Source organism: Simochromis diagramma, unplaced genomic scaffold (assembly GCF_900408965.1).
Source record: "Simochromis diagramma unplaced genomic scaffold, fSimDia1.1 OVJJ01000165.1, whole genome shotgun sequence".
In the NCBI taxonomy this organism is placed as follows: Eukaryota; Metazoa; Chordata; class Actinopteri; order Cichliformes; family Cichlidae; genus Simochromis; species Simochromis diagramma.
Window position 1 is genome coordinate 2,598,188 of NW_024387467.1, and position 19,293 is coordinate 2,617,480.

Here is a 19,293-nt window from a genome sequence, read left to right on the forward strand (position 1 = left end):
TCAGGCTTTCTGCCGAGGACTTTGCTTTTGTGTATGTGAAATTTTCCCAAAATTAAAGCCATATTTATAAAGAAGAAAGCATCACTGTCCTTGTCTTTAAAATTATAATAGCCAAAGACAACATCCTTGTAGTATAGTTGAAAATGAGGTAGAACAGAGCCAGTAATATACTTGTGGAAGTCCTTCGAAGAATTTACATGTAAATTTACATGACCAAAACAAATGAGTAACTGTTTCAGGTTGGGGTCTGCAGCCTTAAAGGCCGCATTTTAAGGCCGATTACGTCACAGCGACGCGACGAAGGCTGTCCCATTTCAAAGGCTGCTCGAAATGCGGCCCTCAAATGCGTCCTTCATTTCCCTGAATTTTAAGGACATGGTGGTGTAGACTTCATAGCCCAACATATCCCAGAATGCATAGCACGGCGGTGGGTGTGGATAATTTTGCCGAAAAAACGGTGGACGGCTGAAGCGGGGCAGCCGAAGTGTAAACTTTTAAAAGTAAGTACTGAATATTATGTAACTTATTCATGTGCAAATGTTTAATAATGAAGAGCATTAAAACATTACTGTTGGCCACATGTCGGCAAAGTTATGTGACATTAGTGATGTTTGTACTTTCAGCCTTATTATGTTATTATAAAATATAATAACAAATAATGATTAATATAATAACTATAATATTGGCCATATTATATTTACATTACCAAAGTGAGATGATTTTAGTCTCATGAACAACATTAGCTAATTGTTATTTACTAACCTGTTTACCTCAGAAATCACACAGAGCTGATGTAGAAACAAATGAACAAAAGATGTTCTCCTTCATTTCTGTCAAACAAAGCTGTATGAAGCGTTTCCAGCTGTTAGTATCAGGGTTGCTAGGCAACCTGGGCAGCGCGACAGAGGCTAGACCGTCCCATTTCACAAGCCTACAAGCCTCGCACTTCCGGCCTTAGCGGTCTTTGAGTACGCAGCCCTTGAGGACCGTTGAGGCTGTGTACTTTAAGGCTGCATTCATTTTTTTGTGACCTCACTTTGATTAGTTGAGTATCAAAGGCTAATACCACTGAATTTCTTTCCGATCTGATACCAAGTAATATTCAGGGTGGTATCGACGATACTGATCCGATACCGATACTTTGTACAAAAACTTATTTTATTTATTGTATCTCAAACTATAGCATCATAATGATTACAGGACATCAGATTACTTGTTCTTATCACGTAATAATGCAGGGTTCATCGCATAGAAACAAAAACCTGAAGTTGTGGCTATTTGAACACCTTGCCAGCCTGCAGCACTAAAGGACTCCGTGACAGACATCTGTCTCGCCCTAGCAGCACCTGTCCCTGTCCTCCTCTTCAGTTCGCCTCAACATACGCTCATCATATTCTGTGATATGATTTACTCTGAGGTGTTTGACAAGGTTAGTGATGTTGCCACAACCATACATGCCAACCCTCCCGATTTTTCCGGGAGAATACCGAATTTCAGTGCCCCTCCCGAATTTCTCCCGATTTTCCACCCGGACAACAAAATTGAAAAACCATATCGCAGAATTCATAGCGCGGCCCAGCCAATTCCAGTTTCCAACAATGACGGGTCCTCAGGTGGAAGCAGCCTCTGAATTTGGACACCCCGCTGTTTCCGGGCCAGCCAATAATAACAGTGACATTTAACGTATTTTATCCGATAAATAAACACTGTAAAATGTATTTATCACTCCCCCCCCCCAACAGCCCTTTTGAATGTCTCCCTAGTATGGCCACAACACCTCACTCTTGGAGCACTTTTTTGCCACATGTATCGCAAACCACGTCTCAGCTGTTTGTGGAGGTAATATATGTCCGCACATGACTCCGATTACGCTCAGCCATTGTTGTGAGTGCGCGCGCCAAGGGGCTGCGAGACATTTATACAGCCGTATTTCATACATGACTATGAAAGGCAGAAGAGGAAGTAGTTCATTTGAATGTAGACAATCCAAATGTTATAGTTTCTTTCCACTGTGTTCCTGTTAATGATAAACTACAAATTTACTCTAAATTACTAAAATATCGATATTTAATGTGAGAATCGATTCTAGAACATAAATGATTGGTATCGGAGGAATCGATATTTCAGGATCGATCCGCACATCACTAGTAAAAACATGATTGTTGGGCTTCATTTCTGTACTGAACAGTCATTTAAGATTAGTTACTTAGTTGTAGCTACTTAGTGGTAATATTACTCTTTCTGGATCACAAAATAAACTTTTATACAGACCCCGCAAGGGACATGGGAGGAAATAAAATTAAGATGAACTTTTGCGAGATCTCGCAAAACAAACTCAGGATCTCGCAAAACTTTTGCAAGATCTCGCAAAGGTAACTGGGGATCTCACAAAAGTTGAATTCCAACAATGGCGGCAGCTACTCAGTTGTAATATTACTCTTTCTGGGTCACAAATTAAACTTTTAAGATATTTTGAGGCGTGAATGTAGCTGTGTAAACGTCAAATATCTGCTCGGTTTACAAGACATCACATATTTGCAAAAGTGCTCCGACGTTTTCGGAGATCTGACACCCACCATCTCGAAGCTAACAGGAGGTCGAGACCTACTACAGCTGAGAGGAACACCGTTCTCCCGGCACATCGTGCCTCGACCTCCCGGTCGGCTTCGAGCTGGCGGCCTACGAAGAATGTGGCTAAAACTTTTGCGAGATCTCACAAAAGTTCATCGTAATTTTTTTCCCTCCCATGTCCCTTGCGGGGCTCCGTAACAATCAGACCATGTCATAACTGCTTTAAGTCATACAGAATAGATATCAGAGCCTTAAACAGGCTGACTTCTGCTAAATGGGTCAAACTGGGCAGAAAGTCTACAAACACATAACATCCTTATAGAATATGATGTAACACTATAGATCAACTTAGCTCAGAATATATAAAGCATATAAACAGTTACAGCAATATGATGCAACACACACAGCAGCTACTGATCCAAAATACTCAAAGCTTCATAGAACTGGAACCAACATTTATTTTAGCTCCATTCTGCTGCTGATACAGACTTTAGGTTTCTGAACATTAAACTTGTTGCTGCCTTTCATAGTGTGTAGCTTGAAGGCCCTGAGTACTTTCTCCCACACTGGAAACACTGGGATGATAACATTATTTGAACATTACCTAATAAGACTGATTCAGCACAGACAGTTATGTTAAACTTTCCTAGCAGTCCTTCACAAACAGGGAACAGTCTGTCTATTCTCTCCATCTGTCAGCTGCTGCTGGCTCTTCCTCCTCCTCTTCCTCACACACTGCTGAGTTTGTCCTGGTGGATCATCAGGGGTGCAAAGCCTCACAGATGATGTGCAGCAGTGGGTCCCTCAGTCTGTCCTCACTCTGGACACTTGCAGTCGTCACACATGGAAATCAAATGTGTGATAAGCTGCAGGATTCAGACACAAGTGTAACTTATAAACACATGTTCATACTTTTATTCCACAATCAGAGAGAAAGAAACAGAGAGAGAGTGCAGGACAGACAGACAGGTGACAGTCTCAGGTGTACACACTGCTACACAACAGCACCAGAGAAGCAGGATTTAGTGTTTGTGTTATTACGAGTGTAAACAAGAAGAGTTCCCAGATGGTACAGTGGACACATGTGTGACTGCTGTGATTAAAGCATCTTTCTTTCAGCTTAACGAGTGAACACGTTAAAGTCCGTTTGGCTCGACACCACCGAACAGAGGCAGCAATATAACATAGCTAACATTAACAGTGCAGTGGATCCTGCTTGTGCCGTGATGTTCAGGACTGCAAACCGAGCAGCATCACTGACTTTCAGCCTGTTGTGTTTGTGGATATATGACTGACTTTAATTATCCACAAAATCATCACATTCTCTGTACGATTAAGGTCGACTATTGAACGGCGTATATTTGAAAGTAAAGGCTTTAAAACCAAGTCAGTACAAACATCACTAATGTCACATAACTTTGCCGACAGCCACAGGCTGATTGCCTCAATGCCACGGCGCATTGAAGCAGCGATTAAGGCAAAGTGTTTCCCAACCAAGTATTGAAGATTGATGTATCATTTTGAAAGTACCACATTTTGATTGATTTGTTGTAATCCTAATTTCTTTCTTTTTTCCTGCAAAAACTGAGAACTAAACAGTGATGTCTTGACAGTATTCTCATTTTTTGAAATCCTGTTTTTGTGGGTTTTATGAGCTGGAAGCCCAAATTATGTAATTAAATGAACAACTAAGTACTTGAAACCCTGAATCTATAATATATGAAAGTTTAACGTTTTGAATGGAATTAAGGAAATAAATAAACTTTTCCATGATATTCACATTTTTTGGAAAGGGTCTGTATATCTGTAGGCTCTTCCTTCTCTAACCTTCTTACTCAAAAACAACACACTTTTTCTTTTATTTGTTTCAGCTGAATTAAAACAAAAACATGTTTCTGTTTCACGTGTCTGTGAAGCTTCTCAGTCATCCAGGTCGTCGTAGTCTAAGGAGCTTGGAAAGAAAAGCGTCTGGACTTATTCAAGTTTCTTTGATATCTTAATATCATCTATTAAAGATACTAAGACGCAAAATCACTGATAGTATGACAAAATGAAGACAGCATTTAAACACGTTCATGTAGTAAACTGGGCTGAGAGTGCTTCAATAAAATAGTTCTGGTGAACCTGCACTGTACAAATAAAACTGAAGTTCACTAGATGTTGTATATATGGCTTTGTCTATCTACTGGAGGGTAGGTTTCGTAGATGTAGCTGTGATGTGTGGTTGAATGTGTTAAGAAACTCCAGATCAAATGGTGCTGGCCTCTGGGTGGCAGAGTTTAAGCTTGTGATCATGTGGGATCAGCCTTGGTTTAATCCCTTAGAGTGAGAGAGAGAGAAGAAAGCGAGGAGGCGAAACGTACTTATTGATGTGGAGCGGTGCCTGAGGCACAGTACTGATGAGAGAGCCCCATAACCATCTTACAGGGGAAATCTGGATTTTTCTTCTTCCTTTACTTTGGAAATTTGGAACCTCGTGTCACTCCTAGAACTGTTACAGATGTCAAACTTTGGTAACCATTCATCTTTACTTTTTGGAATCTGGACTCGTCTGAAAATCCTTCACCGTCAGAAAATCCTGTGAGACTGTATTCATTTGTTTTCTATCAGCGCTTTGATTTCCTCTGGGATTCAAGCTTAAAACTGGGAGTGTAAGTTTTACTCTTCATACCCATCTTTGAACTCTTCTAGAACGCCGGATCATTTTCACTAATTTTACATTTTATAAAGCTGCACATTCATCCTGGAAACTTGGACACTATCATTTCTTTCTAAATAAGTTGTGTTATTTTCCTAATGGCTCAATTAAGTTGTAGCCAAAGTCCAGACCTGCCAAATGGAGCCGTTGCCCACAGCCCACAAGGTATGTGTTCAGACCTGGATACACACAGAATCAAAGACGACGCCGAGGAAGAAGAAGATGATGATGATGAGGTGGAACTGGCAGAGGAGGTTGGGGAAGATGTTTTGATGGTTGCTGAAGCAGAACAAACTGAAGATGAAAGTAAAGAAGACAATGATTGGCAGAAAGGAGAGATTACACATGTGACCCTGTTATCAGATGGAGAAATAGGAGAGGGGGAGGATGAATGTGAAGTACTGGAAGAAGAGGGGAATGGAGAAATGGGAGCGGGAGATGGTCATCAAGAAATAACAACCACACTGACAACAGACAAAGAATCTGAAGATACAAAGATGGCTGAAAATCTGTCTCTTTCTCCTCTATTGGTTGTGGTTGAACGAGGGAAGCGGCAAATATTAAACAGCAATGGAGATGATGAAAAAGACGAGGAAAGTGAAGAAAACAAACAAGGGGGAGAAACAGCAAGCGCAGGAACAGATGTAAGGCAGGAAAACATGGACAAAGGCACCGACGAGCACGTGTCCTGTCTTCAGGACGGAGGTACTTCTGTGTGGGAGTCAAGAATCGGTTCCAACACATGTACTGGTGACCGAGGCGAAACAGAAACTGCTACTTTGCCCACTGCTGGCAACATAACAGAGGTTAATCTGAACATAGAAGTGGCTCCTTTTTCTTGTGGAATAAATGAACAGGCCAGCATCCAAGCTTCAGCTCTGGGCACTGATGACATACCAGTCGATAGAATTGTTACAGCTGAAGAGGTGGCCAATCAAACCTACCAATTAGATAATGAGAGTCAAAATGAAATAAAAAACAATGATGGAGAAGATCCCTCAGAATCCATAAAACAGGAGGTTGTTATTGATAATCTTACATGGCAATGCCAGGGAGTCCAGGAGTGTGTAAATCATGGCTATGAGTTCCCCGTGAGAGCAGGAACCAATCAAACGGCACAAGAACCAGAGCTGACGGCCCTAACTTCTGAAGAACAGCCGCAGTCAGATGGAGACACTAAAGCTAAAAGGACTGAAGACGTCACCCAGAAGGAGCAAGCAGAAGAGCAAGTTAACAACTTGGCAGAGATGGACGGGGGAGGAAAGAGTTCAGAAATGGAGGAGACGATAGCCAATAATGTTGCTGGAGAGTTAATGGGCCAAGAAGAGCACAGAGCAAGAAATGATCTAGAAATGCAAGAAGAAAAAGCTGCTAAGCTTGAAATCCAAGCTATAACAGTTCCTCCAGAACCAGTGGGCCAGACTGGAGAAGAGGTACATACAGACACAAAGGACCAGGTGGAGGAAGCTTCTCTATCTGAGAAAGGCATCGAGGTGAAGCTCGACGGGACAGAAGGAGAGGACAAATCTGAGAAAAATGAATCCACAACAGAAGGAAGTGCTTTACAAGAGCATCCGTTGCAGCTCCTGAAAGAAGCAGACACAATTTGGAGAAACAACACAAAAGAACATCCACAGACAGAGATGCTTGTAGAATTTGAGACTGGAGGAGGAGCAGTAGAAGAGTCAATGGAAGGAGAAGTGGAGATGGCAGAAGAGCCAGTCACCGTTCTTGATGATGAGACTGAAACGATGGAGGAGACGCCCAGTAAAAAATCAGAAGAAGTACATCCTTTCACCATTATGAGCGGTTCTGATGATGCCACAGACAAGATAAAAGATGAAGATCACCAAGTGCTGCCAGGAGACGAGGCCATACTGGGTAAAGAGGACATGGAGACACAGGACGTAAAGCTAAAGGTGCACAACAGTGAGGCAGAGGCAGATCTAAATGAGAGCATTAAAACACTGAAGCAAACAATGGAGAATGGGTTCTTGTGTCCTGAGCCACAAGGTCTTAGGAAAGACGAACTGGGGAAAGTAAAAGTGCTGTCACCCAGGAGAAAAGATAGAGACTGGATTAAAACAGATCAGCCAGAAGAAGAGAAGACTGCTGCTGAAAGGAAGGACTGGAGTAAAGAGCTGAGGCACATCAAAAAAGAGTTCTGGGAGAATGAGTGGGGAAGGAAAGAATGGGTGGATAAAGAAACGTCTGCAGAAAAGATCAGTTCACCGAGGAAGGCGGATTGGATAAATGAGCTGAAGTCAGTTATCAAAGATGAATCGCTGCCCAAAAAGAAAGACGAGCAGGTGAAGAAAAAGAGAGTGGTGCTGCTGGAACATGGTTGCTCATATGTCCCTCAGCGGGAGGCGATGACTGCAGAGACGAGGGAAGAGATCAAGGTGACCTCCGACAGGAGAGCGGACAGTCCTGTGGTGGACAGTAAAACACTGGAGAACCAACCCTATGAAATCTCCCTGTATGTCAAGGTAATCAACTCTTCCATGGTTCCTTTGGCCTGTGATGAATGCCAGACGGATAGTTATTACTGTTATCATAGTGGGAATTTACAAAGAGCATTTTGTCATAATGAATAATGAATTAGGCTCTATGGAGAAGTTCATGATACAGCAAAGTGAAAGTGCACAGAAAATAAGCAGAGAAATATAAAGTTCTTGTGAGAACAGGGAGGACATTAGTACAAGAGAAAATCTGAAAATGAAGAAAGGAAATATGATATGAATACACAAAAGAATTAGGAACAAGAAACACAGATAAAACTAATAAAGACTGATAAAACGTTATGAAATGTTAGCTTCATATATCAAAGACTTTTTCTTTAGAGGCCCATCCCACTCGCCATCAGGCCTCCGTCTGTGTTTGAACCTGATACAAACCTGAAGACGACTTCCTGAACTTCAAGATCAGAGTATTGGCTCCATAAAATGTGACGAAAAAAACTTCAAGCTGTCCTGACTTAGAAAATAATTTTGATAAATATGAGACCTACGTTATAAAAATAGATTATTTGATTGTTTTTTTTAATTATTGTAAAATATTCGATGCTTCTAAATACTTGTGCAAAAAAAAGTGAAAAATACCACATTCTTTGTAAGAGTCCCAGAATCTGCAACGGTAAATACCTCAGTCATAAAGAATATGCATTTATCTTCTTATTTGTTCTTATTATGTTTTTGGTAACCAATTTTATAAGATACTAAGCCATCAGTGAAATTAGCACAATTATAGCTTTTAATAATTTTCCATGTTACACCATTGTTAGTGAAAACTTCCTTAATTACACAACATATCAGTTAATAACAAATAAATCTACACAGAGACTAAACGACCTTTATTGTTAACATTTCACTGCCTCATATGTTATAAATGCATTTGTCGTATTAAGTAGAATTTATGCTTAGATGTGTTTTTACAGTCTTTTTATGTGGTACAAAAAGGATCCTGATTTTTCCATGGCATTCTACTTTAGCATTAAACATACTGATTCACTGTCAGTGTAATTTATTGATATTTCATGTACTTCAAAAAATACAGTCAATTTGTCTACCCCAATCCAAGTTTATTTATAAAGCATTTTAAAATAGCCAGCACACGATCAAAGTGCTGTGCAGGAAATAAGTTAATAACAATAGAATAAAATAAAACACATAATACATAAAGATTTAACTTAAAACAGCCTTATATTTTTTTTAAAAGCCCCCAACAACATAAAACAACTTAGAATTAACTAAATAAAATAAAATAAAATAAAATAAAACAACACTGGATCTGCTACTGCAAAAGCACAATCAGGGGCAGATGATCAGCTGACCTGAGAGAGTGGGTGGGTGTATAAGGCTGTAGCAGCTCAGAGAGATAGGATGGGGTGAGGCCATGGAGAGCTTTAAAAGCAAATAAAATAATTTTAAAATGAATCCTGAAAGAAATGGGCAGCCAGTGAAATGAAGCTAAAATAGGGGAAATGTGCTCAAACTTCAGACGAGCTGCAGCATTTTGCACCCTCGGTAAATGACTTCAGATCACAGTCCACTTTGACCCCCAGGTTTGTGACAGCTGGCTTAACATATTGGGTCATGGTATCTAAATACACATTGGGGGTCTCAGTGGGGCTACCAAACACCATCACCTCAGTCTCTTTATCACTGAATTTTAAAAAGTTAAGAGACATCCAAGCCTTAATTGAGACACTGAAGTAATGGCTGTGTGGAACATGAGCCTTTGTTCTGCAGAGGGACATAGATCTGACAGTCAGCACCATAGAAGTGAAACGCAATGCTGTGTTCTCTCATCAAACCAAGAGGAAGCAGATACAAAGAAAAGAGGCTGAGAGCTGAGCACAAACAAACACAACACTGGCAGTGACAGGCGGCAGACACACACAATGTATAGAACCGATGTTTGCAGTGCAGCAGAGAGGGTTATAGAGCCCCCGAAGGCTGTGACAGCAGCTCAGGTGATACCTGCTCAGTAAAGTGTGTGGAGATGTCACTGGTGTCTATAACTTGTTACCCACATGTAGTGTCACTGGTGCCTGAAACTTTGAGGCTGTAGCAGCTTCATCAGTATGTTAATAAACTCTGACTTTAAACTGAGACGCTGAGAGTTTCCTGTTCCAGAGCAGCTGAATTAGTTCAATAAGCTCAACTTTGTGTGAGGACGCAAAGAGAGCCATGACCGGTGGAGCTCCACCACATTTCACCATAGGAAGAGCAGTGACTCCACTTTAACACAACATGCTGAATTAAATAAAAACTCTTTGAATAATTATTCAGTAACACTGAGAGAATGTAATTTTTCTATATATAGAATAAGATTATTTCTGGTTGTACTGGATAAAAATCTGTAATAAATATAGAGAAAAGTGCTTAAATGTTTCCCATTTCTAATCTCTTCTAATATTCAGCCTTCACTGACAGACGGTGCGTGTGACTGCTAGTGCTCATAGTTCCCTGAAAACAAATGCAGGGGAACTTTCCAAGTCTTTCGTTTTATCAGTAAATGTGCTGTAAGAAGTGCCTTTTACAGAGTTTAAATATTTCAATATAGTTTTGGGAGGTCGAGCCTGGTCTTGGCCCAGCACATTGCACACACTGTTTCAGTATTCACAGTGTTTGTTCACACAGTTGCCTGTTCAGGCCAGTGTTGCCCAGTAGCTCAGCCGTCAGCTACCAGCTCATCTCCCTTCTCCTCCACGTCCCAGCATCCATGTTTGCTGTCACACTGGCCAGATCTAGACAGGATGAGCTGGGAAATGACCAGAGCCAAACTGAATCTGGTCTGAATTTGTGACCCATCCATGCCATGCAAGTGGAATCTGATTTAGATGAATTTCAGTGGATTTCCATGTTCAGACTCTGAATTTCAGACACAGAAACCTTCAAAATGTTCTTTGATATCATGATTTACAACCTCAATCTGTGAACACATTTCAACCCGAGAACCTAGCATCACGAGAGTTAGAAGGATGGAGACTACATATTCTGAGCTTGCTGCTTCATTGTAGGGTTGTTATCTTACTATATAAAGTGCCTGGAAGCAACTGAACTCAGGGGATGATTAATCCAAGACTGCTGATCACTGCACACAAAATAGAAAACTAATATCTAATTGGAATTTTTGTAAAAGTGTAAAATGTGAGTTTGGCAGAAATGTATGAATAAGCACAGATGTCTGTCAGCTGGTTCTCTCACACAAACTTGTTAGCTAAGCTTGCTTCCTGGAATAGAGCAAAAAACTTAAACGGCTGCCTGTAAGAGTCACTGTTATTATTAATGTGGCAGAACCACAGCCACAGTTGGGTGTCAGACACTGGACAGGAAAAAGAAACTGAACAAGAGCTGAGCTCTCTCACAGTGAACATCAACAATCTGCAAAAATGAACAACAAGTGTGAACAAACTGGAGCACCACCCCAGGACCGTGACAGACAAACAGCAAGTGAAAAGCTAATCTTGATCTGCTTATCTCATCCCATTAAGACAGTGCTGTTCTAATCCATCGCCATGGTAACCCACATTACTTAATGCATGTAATTTTAAATGAGATTTGAAAAAGATTCAAAGTCAATGAAGCTTGCACTTCTGTGACCATTGTGTGCTCTGTGCTCTGGTTCAACAGCATCCTGAGAATAACTTTCATTACCTGAGAGATTTAGCACAAATACCCGAGCGTCGGCCGCGTCCACGTAACAAGCTTGTTCAAACAAAGCCTTCCTTTGTCACGGGCCCTGTGGGCAGCACAGATGGAGGTAGATACAAATATTATGTAGAAGTTCAGGTTTCCTTCTCTGTGGTCTAGAAAAGCTGTAAATCCTCACATCTGAGGATTTCTTTAAAACAGCACGATCATGAATATCTTAAAATAAGCATTTTACTTTCAACTTATGCTGAAACACAGTTTCTGCTTTTGTTTGTAAAAGAGTACAGAATGAAATAGTCTGAATAGTGCTGGTGTGCTATGTTAATCTCAGCAGTCTCGCTGGGTAAGCTGATTATCCTCCTGTTTGTTACTGAGAGCTCAGAGCTGTTGCAGCAACATTCAGTATGAATTCTTTACTCACAGGAAAACTGTTTTACACAACACTCATAGCGCAAAGATGAAGCACTTTGCTTATAAAAGTTATTGATCACGTTACTCTTTACATTACTCCTCTGCGAGATCATTATTTTAGAATTTCTTTCCAGTATTGGATCTCTAACAGTGACCATACTGAGATATTTATCCCAATTCAGCTAATAATGGGACACAGACACATTTTAGTTGTGTTAGATTCACCTGAACTTTAACAGATAGCTGATGTGCTTGTGTATTCACATGGGAGAGAAACAGGAATCATCATGCAGAGGATATTCTCCTGTACATCTCTGTTAAACACAGAGTCCAGATTTATTCAGTTAAATTAATTATAATATGAGAAAAGAGATGTGAGATCTACACTTACACCGTATCGTTCTTTTGGGGTTTTATTTCTTTATTTCCTTCATCCACCCATTTGTTCTGCTTGTGAAGCACTACAGTTTTTCTAAATGTCCATAGATCACCTGCAGGACACGTGATGACTGGTCTTTGTGTGTGTAGGCAGGAAGTGATGGACAGAGCATCGGAAACTGTCCTTTCTCTCAGAGACTCTTTATGATCCTGTGGCTAAAAGGAGTCATTTTTAATGTCACCACAGTCGACCTCAAGCGGTAACATGGTGCAGACGCATACACGTATTCATACAGTGACTATGATACACATGAGAGTGACCACATGCGCCTGACTTTTGGGTTATCAGGAAGCCGGCTGACCTCCACAACCTTGCTCCAGGAACCAACCCTCCTTTTGTGACCTTTAATGGTGAAGTCAAGGTTGATGTCAACAAGATAGAAGAATTCTTGGAGGAGAAACTGACTCCACCCCGGTATGCAAGCACACATTGAAAGACATGTGTTTGCGATGGGAAGCCGTGTTGAGGTTAATTTCAAATTTCTCCATTTTGTCTCCAGATATCCCAGACTGGCTCCCAAACATCCTGAAGCTAACACAGCTGGCATCGACATCTTTGCCAAATTCTCAGCGTACATCAAAAACTCAAGAAAAGACACAACAGATGGTAAGAAGGGACACAGTTAGGTTGGAAACATGTATTCAAGAAAGTTAGTAAGGTGTGTGTGTGGTTTGTTTGTGACTGCAGCATTGGTCTGTGCTCGCTGACAACAGTTTTCCTGAATGCATGAACCACAGTGGTGCCTGAGGACTTACAGGTCATGGCCAATGTTCCCTCTAAGCTGCGCACATGCGCAATTGCGCACTGCTGGCACGTCCCTGTGCACAGATGAAACATCTAACCTGAATTGAAATTAAAATTAAAATTAATATGTCAACAACTCTGTTCTGCAGTGTGAGTCAGTGACTGGCTGCTCCCGTATGGGATCAGAACGATGCCACCTTATCCCACAGTCCAGCCAATGATGCGATTCACATTCGTATATACGCAGCTGATCAACGTCGCTGACAGGCTCTGACAGCGTCCTTATGTGCGACACCGGTGTTTTAGCAAAGCGGCTGATTGGAGTGAAGCCACGTTAATGACAACGTGTACAACCATTGGAGACGTGAGCAGGACAGACGGAACAACTGACGGACAAAGTGTGGACTTTATACCAGTTTTTAAATTGTGTTGATCGGCCACGTAAAACCAGAGTTATGATAAAATATCTGCAATGTTTGTTTTTCTTCCTGAATACTGTCGTTGTTTATATTTACTGCAGGAAGAAACGGTGAAAACTGCGTTTTATAAGGAAAACACTCGAAAGCCTGTGAGCCAAAACAAAACTCCCAGCCTTTCCTATTGGTGGAAAAATGTACCATGTGGACCAATCAAAGAATGATATGGCAACATGGCATTTAGTTGTTAAGAAACTGGGGGGAAGTTTTAGGAGTGACGGCGTGTTTGAGATGTGAGAGATTTGCGAGGTTTAGCACAAATCTTGTGTAGTTAGTGTGTAGTGAGTGTGTAGTTAGCGTGTAGTTAGCGTGTAGTTAGTGTGTAGTGAGTGTGTAGTTAGTGTGTAGTGTTGTTGTGTGTGTCAGAACAATGAGGCGACTGCTGAGTGTTACAGGTGTTACAGCAGTGACACATCTGCTGCTGTCAGGCCTGCAGGTATCAGGCTGTTGTTCTCCTTCATCTCATAGTGGACACAAATTATTTTTGGAGCGGCACAAATAATTTGTGTGGCATCAGATTTGATGCAGAACAGCTGATTGTTCTGTAAATAGTTTAAAATGTTTGTTTAAAAACACCTTGGCTGCATTTTTAGGTAAACAGCTGCAAAAACCTTTGTTGTTTGCATAACTCAGTTACTTTTTTGAAGAAGTAACTATATAATTAACTGCCCAACATTGGTCATTATTTACTGTATTTGCAGACAGAGTTACAGACTCTCTCCCAGACCACAGACTCAGACTCATAATACAGTCAGAGTTTTATTTAAAAAAGAAAGTTGTGTTTTCAAAATTGGAGTTCAAGTTATTTTCACTTCCAGTAGTGTTAACATGCTGCACAGGTCAATGACTACATTTTTGTTTTACATTTTCATTGTAAGTGGGCTAAAGCAGTTAATTAAAAGTAGTCTAACATAAATGCTGTAATTTGATTATTTTAATAAACATGTAACTTGGATGGATTGGATGCTGGCGTGACCACAGTGCACACGTCTGCTGTTGCTCACAGTGGTCCGAGGGACGCTCAGGGAGTTTGTGTGAGGGAACATTGGTCATGGCCATGCAGTGTTATACAGATGTTAAACTATATTAAACTATAGAAGATGGAATACGCAGACCTTTCCTCGTTTTATATTGGAAAATTGAAACTATTTAAACTAAAACTGCTTTCCCATGCCGTACCTCTGTGGGGAAACCCTCACCATAACTTACTCTTCTTCTTCTTGAATAATCAGGCTCAATCTCAGGTGACAGAGCTCATGGTATCACCTGAACAGAAAGCTCTCAGACTGTTGACTCACTTGTGCTTCTCAGGATATTTAAGAGTAGAATGGGAGGCAGAGGCTGTTTTGTGGAATCAGCTCCCAGTTTGGATTCAGGAGACAGACGCCCTTTTAAGATGAGCTTAAGACTTAAAACTCTCCTTTGTGATAAAGCATATTGTTGGGAGGCTAGCTCAGGTGAGCCTCAGGTGACTGCTTTGCAATCTTTTGCTGTTCTGCTTAAACCTTTTTAAAGGTGTGAAATTTAAAGTAATCATGCATTTTTTGAAAAACAGTATTCAATATGTTTAAACTATAAATGATTTGCAAAAAAACCCAAACAAACCTGCAATTATTTGCATTTTATTAAAAGTCGTTTGGAAATGGTGAATACTGGTGTGTAAATAAGGAGCTGGTTGTTGTGGAAAACATCAGTGTTTGTTCAGATAGCTCATCCTAAGTCTGTCAATCACATCAGCGTATTCTCTCCCTCTGACTTTGTAGCCTTACAGAAAGCTTTGTTGAAGTCTCTTCAGCGCCTTGATGACTTCCTAAGGACTCCCCTGTCTGCAGAGATTGATGCTGATGTCTTAGGAGATGTGCCAGAGTCAACTAGGAGCTTCCTAGATGGGCCAGAGCTCACCTTGGCTGACTGCAACCTGCTGCCCAAACTCCACATTCTAAAGGTCTGCAGCTTATTCAGGTTGCTAGAACGTTTACATGAGCCCGATCAGAAGGACCCATTGTTGGTTATTTTCTATGCCTTTTTTCTCAGGTTGTAGCAAAGAAATATCGTGGCTTTGAGATTCCTCGGGAGATGACCTGCGTGTGGCGGTATTTGAACCATGCCTACCAGAGAGAGGAGTTCACCGGCACCTGTCCTGCTGAGAGGGAGATTGAGTTTGCCTATTTGCATGTTGCAAAATGAATTAAACAAAATGTAGGGCAGCGTATAAATCAAGGAAATCAAGAAATATGTAAAGAACATAAGGAAAACTAGTAAAGAGGAAAGCACTAACACACGGGTCTGTGTGTGTCTGTGTGTGTGTGTGTGTCATCTCTATCTTGACCATTTTAAAAATGATGACAACACAACTACTTCACTTTTCAGATAATGGCAGGACTGTGTAACTGCAACACTGACTCTGACCGTTGTATACTCACACACACACACACACACACACAGCGAGAGAGTGAGAGACGCAGTCTCAAAGACAACAATTATCGCAGCCTTGACTTTGTGATCAATAACAACACTCAGTTTATAAGAAATCAAAATGATTTTTTCATCTTTTATTCTATTTAAAGTGAAAATGTTAATGATGTTCATTTCACACACCATTAAAATCCCAACATGGAAAGATCTTATTTTTCCAGTGTGATGTGTTTACTCCTTAGCTAGTGATTCAGTTCTATCACTGCTGATTTATAATCACTGCTCATGATCTACTTCATGATAATAGAAAATGAAAACATAAAGCATTTGTTAGGTCTAGTACAGAGCACAGTGTGTCTCAACAAAACAGATCAATAACACACTGATGTGTGCTCATGCAGTGGGACTGTTTAGTGTAATAATCTTGGAAATACTTTGAATCTTACGCTTGTCACTAGCTGTGTGTGGCCGTGCTTTGATTCTGGATTTGTCTACTGTAAATGTGTTTTTGATGGGTACAGATCACAGTTCACTCTGATTCAGCCGTGCTTGTCCCAGTATTAAAATCACTTTGTTCTTCATGTACATGCTCAGTGCTAGAATTAAACTGATTGGATCACTTTGTGGACTTTCTTTGCCTTTGCTGTCTGTGTTGCAGCCCTTCTATGTAAGGTACACATGAATGTAATCAAAGTGAAAACATTTCCTGAAGGCAGATCTGACGGTGCATTGTTAGAATGGTGAGGAGACTAAAAGCAGTCAGCATTCAGAATAGTATTACGGTCTGTACAGGGGCAGAATCTCCAGGGGGGTCAGGGGGGTTATGACCCCCCCCCAATAATCAGACCCAACCAATATAACCCCCCAATAAAATTATGAATATTCTTGCATAAATAGGCTGTTGTTTTTCTTTACTCATTTCAGGTATTACCAGCAAAATAGTTGCATGTTTACCATCTGGGAATTTACCCAGATTTATTTATTTATTTAAACAGAGATCCAGAGACCCCCTAACCTCCTAACCCCTAAGCCCCCAATGTTCAGCACAAAGTTACGTCGATGGGTCTGTATCTTTTTGTTGTATTATGACATCCAGAAAGTATCGCAAATAATTTTATTTTATGACATCAAACTGTATGCCAAGAGTGAACAAGACATCAGTGCACTGACCTACACCACCAAGATCTACTGCAATAACACTGGAATGCTATTCGGACTAGAGAAATGTAGTCGGATAACAACAAAGGACAGCTCGAGGAAATCCAAGACAGGAACTTGGGAACAACAGGCAAATAGAAACCATGAAGAGACTGCTGGGAAAGCTGCAAGCTGCAGAGGGTCAGGCAAGTCCTGAGGAGTCAGATGAACGGTGGGATGTCACGGTTCTGGGTCAGTTCTGACGCAGCATTTTGAGTTGTCATTGTTTATTTTTGCATTATGGATTATTATCTTATTCTCTGGTGCTTTATTATTATAAATATATATGTCTTATTCTTGGTGAGGGATTAGTTCTTCGGTTGTGTCTTATGTTTAGTATAGATCCTGCCTGTGTGGTCCAGTTTGTGTTTTCACGGTTTGGTTTCTTTTTTTGTTTGGTGCCAGCAATAAAACTGAAGTTCTCAGTTACATTTACGTCTCCAAGTCCTGCATTTGGATGCTCATCTCCGCCTGCCCGCACACAGAGCCCTGACAGAACGACAAGACCAGCATGGATCCAGCGGACTCACTTTTAGCTTCAGTGGGGGAGTATCAAAATAAATCACGTTTGTAGTTGCTGTCCTGTGAGGACCACTTATCTCTGAAAAACTAGTGAGCTCAGAAATACAGGCCTTCATTTAGATTTTTTTAAAGCACATTAAATAAGTTAATAATTAAAAAAATCAGCTGAATTAAAGGCTTGAGCAAACGCTTTAACTGTAAATATCTACAGGGGATTAAAAATATGAATGAAAATGAATTTGGAGCTGCTGGTTAAAGACAGTACATTCAGATAATCTCATAGATGTTAATAAGTACTGCTGAGCCTGCATTTTATTAGATCAGATGATTAGAGCTGCCATCCCCTCTCTATCGTAATCAGAGCTTTCCTTGTTAATGTACCAAAAAAATTTATTAACGGCTTTTTTATTCTCCATCTTCTCTTCATCCCACATGTTAGCCAAAGTAGGTACAAAGAGGAGACTCGTATTACGCTGACAAACCACTGAGGCTCTTTTACTTGCTAATGCTAGCTGTATATGAAGCGCAGATAGTAAGTGATCTCAGAACAGTGAAAGGTCAGTCAGTGGTAGCTTGTGCCACATGCTGGTCTCTAATCAGTTTATAGTCAAAGGCCAGTGGTTTATCCACAATGCGTACGCACAAACCATCAGAAAAACCTCCTGGCCTCTCATCTTGCCCACTAAAGTAATTGACTGACACACCTTCAAAACAGCAAGGGTTGCATTCCCTTATGAAATTTAAGCAAGGGCAGCAGACTGTAGCCAGCTGTGGCCACAAGAAGGCAGCAGTGTAAAGGCTGGATGCACAAATTATTGCCATGCGAGGATAGACTATTTTTTAGATATTTTCCTGCTACATCACTGCTACAGTCCACAACCTAACCACTGTCCATGTCCATCATGTGCTCAAACAGTGGTGTGATGTTTGATAATAGCCTGCTCTTGGTGCTGTGCTAGACTTTTGACTTTCCAAAACAGTGTATGCTTGAATCATTGTGGTAAATAAAAATAGACAAAATGATTGTGATTGCAAGGTCAAGCACATTTAACACAGAGACTTGTATATAATCACCAGCTGGATGACAATGACGCTGACTTCTGCAGAAACCCTTTGAATGAAGTGACCCAGAATTGACATACCCGGACACCAAATACTCACAGTCCAGTTTCCCCAGAAACGCCCGGTTGAAGAATTCACTGCTGGTCTGGACATAGGCTGGTTTGACTACTGAGGCTAGCTGGTGTCACTCATCAAATACTATTAACTCTGATGATGATTTAGTGTCAGATTGCAACATACTGCTGCTGAAGCTGTATCTAAATAAAGTACTGTATTTGATTTCAGCTCAACAACCAGTGTTACAAAATCCTTTAAATACAAACTGTGTAATCAAAGAAAAACCACAAAGTGAAGTTACTGTTTCAGATCTCTGACTGTAGGAAATAAAATGGCAGCCTTTGTCGTCACAGTCAGTATTTGCTATGCAAATGATAAACTTTATTTAAAATATGGCACACACATTGAAAAACTGACGCGTGTCTGTCTTATAAAGGAGCGTAAGGGTTAACAAGTGTGTGTGTCTTGACCAAGGGTGCACAAGGTTTGCTTTGACTGGTCTGTCTTGTTAGTTGATGCATGAATGAAAAGGTCCAAGGCTGG

General features: G+C 40.7%; 1 protein-coding gene across 1 annotated transcript; it reads left to right on the top strand.

The window, feature by feature from the left end:
- The first annotated feature begins 4,390 nt into the window (after positions 1-4,390).
- Positions 4,391-16,750, top strand: LOC120723370. The gene is made up of 6 exons (XM_040014786.1): positions 4,391-7,758; positions 12,367-12,476; positions 12,566-12,691; positions 12,777-12,883; positions 15,261-15,442; positions 15,532-16,750. The coding sequence occupies exons 1-6, from the start codon at positions 5,368-5,370 to the stop codon at positions 15,682-15,684; spliced, it is 3,069 nt and encodes a 1,022-aa protein (XP_039870720.1). The 5' UTR covers positions 4,391-5,367; the 3' UTR covers positions 15,685-16,750.
- Positions 16,751-19,293: the final 2,543 nt, after the last annotated feature.

Bases quoted from the DNA above. Each gene is read 5' to 3' on its own strand.
- LOC120723370 (XM_040014786.1), top strand. From the start codon at position 5,368: ATGGCTCAATTAAGTTGTAGCCAAAGTCCAGACCTGCCAAATGGAGCC. The intron at 12,692-12,776 runs GTATGCAAGCAC...TTTTGTCTCCAG, and splicing joins GAGAAACTGACTCCACCCCG to ATATCCCAGACTGGCTCCCA. The intron at 12,884-15,260 runs GTAAGAAGGGAC...CTGACTTTGTAG, and splicing joins AAGAAAAGACACAACAGATG to CCTTACAGAAAGCTTTGTTG.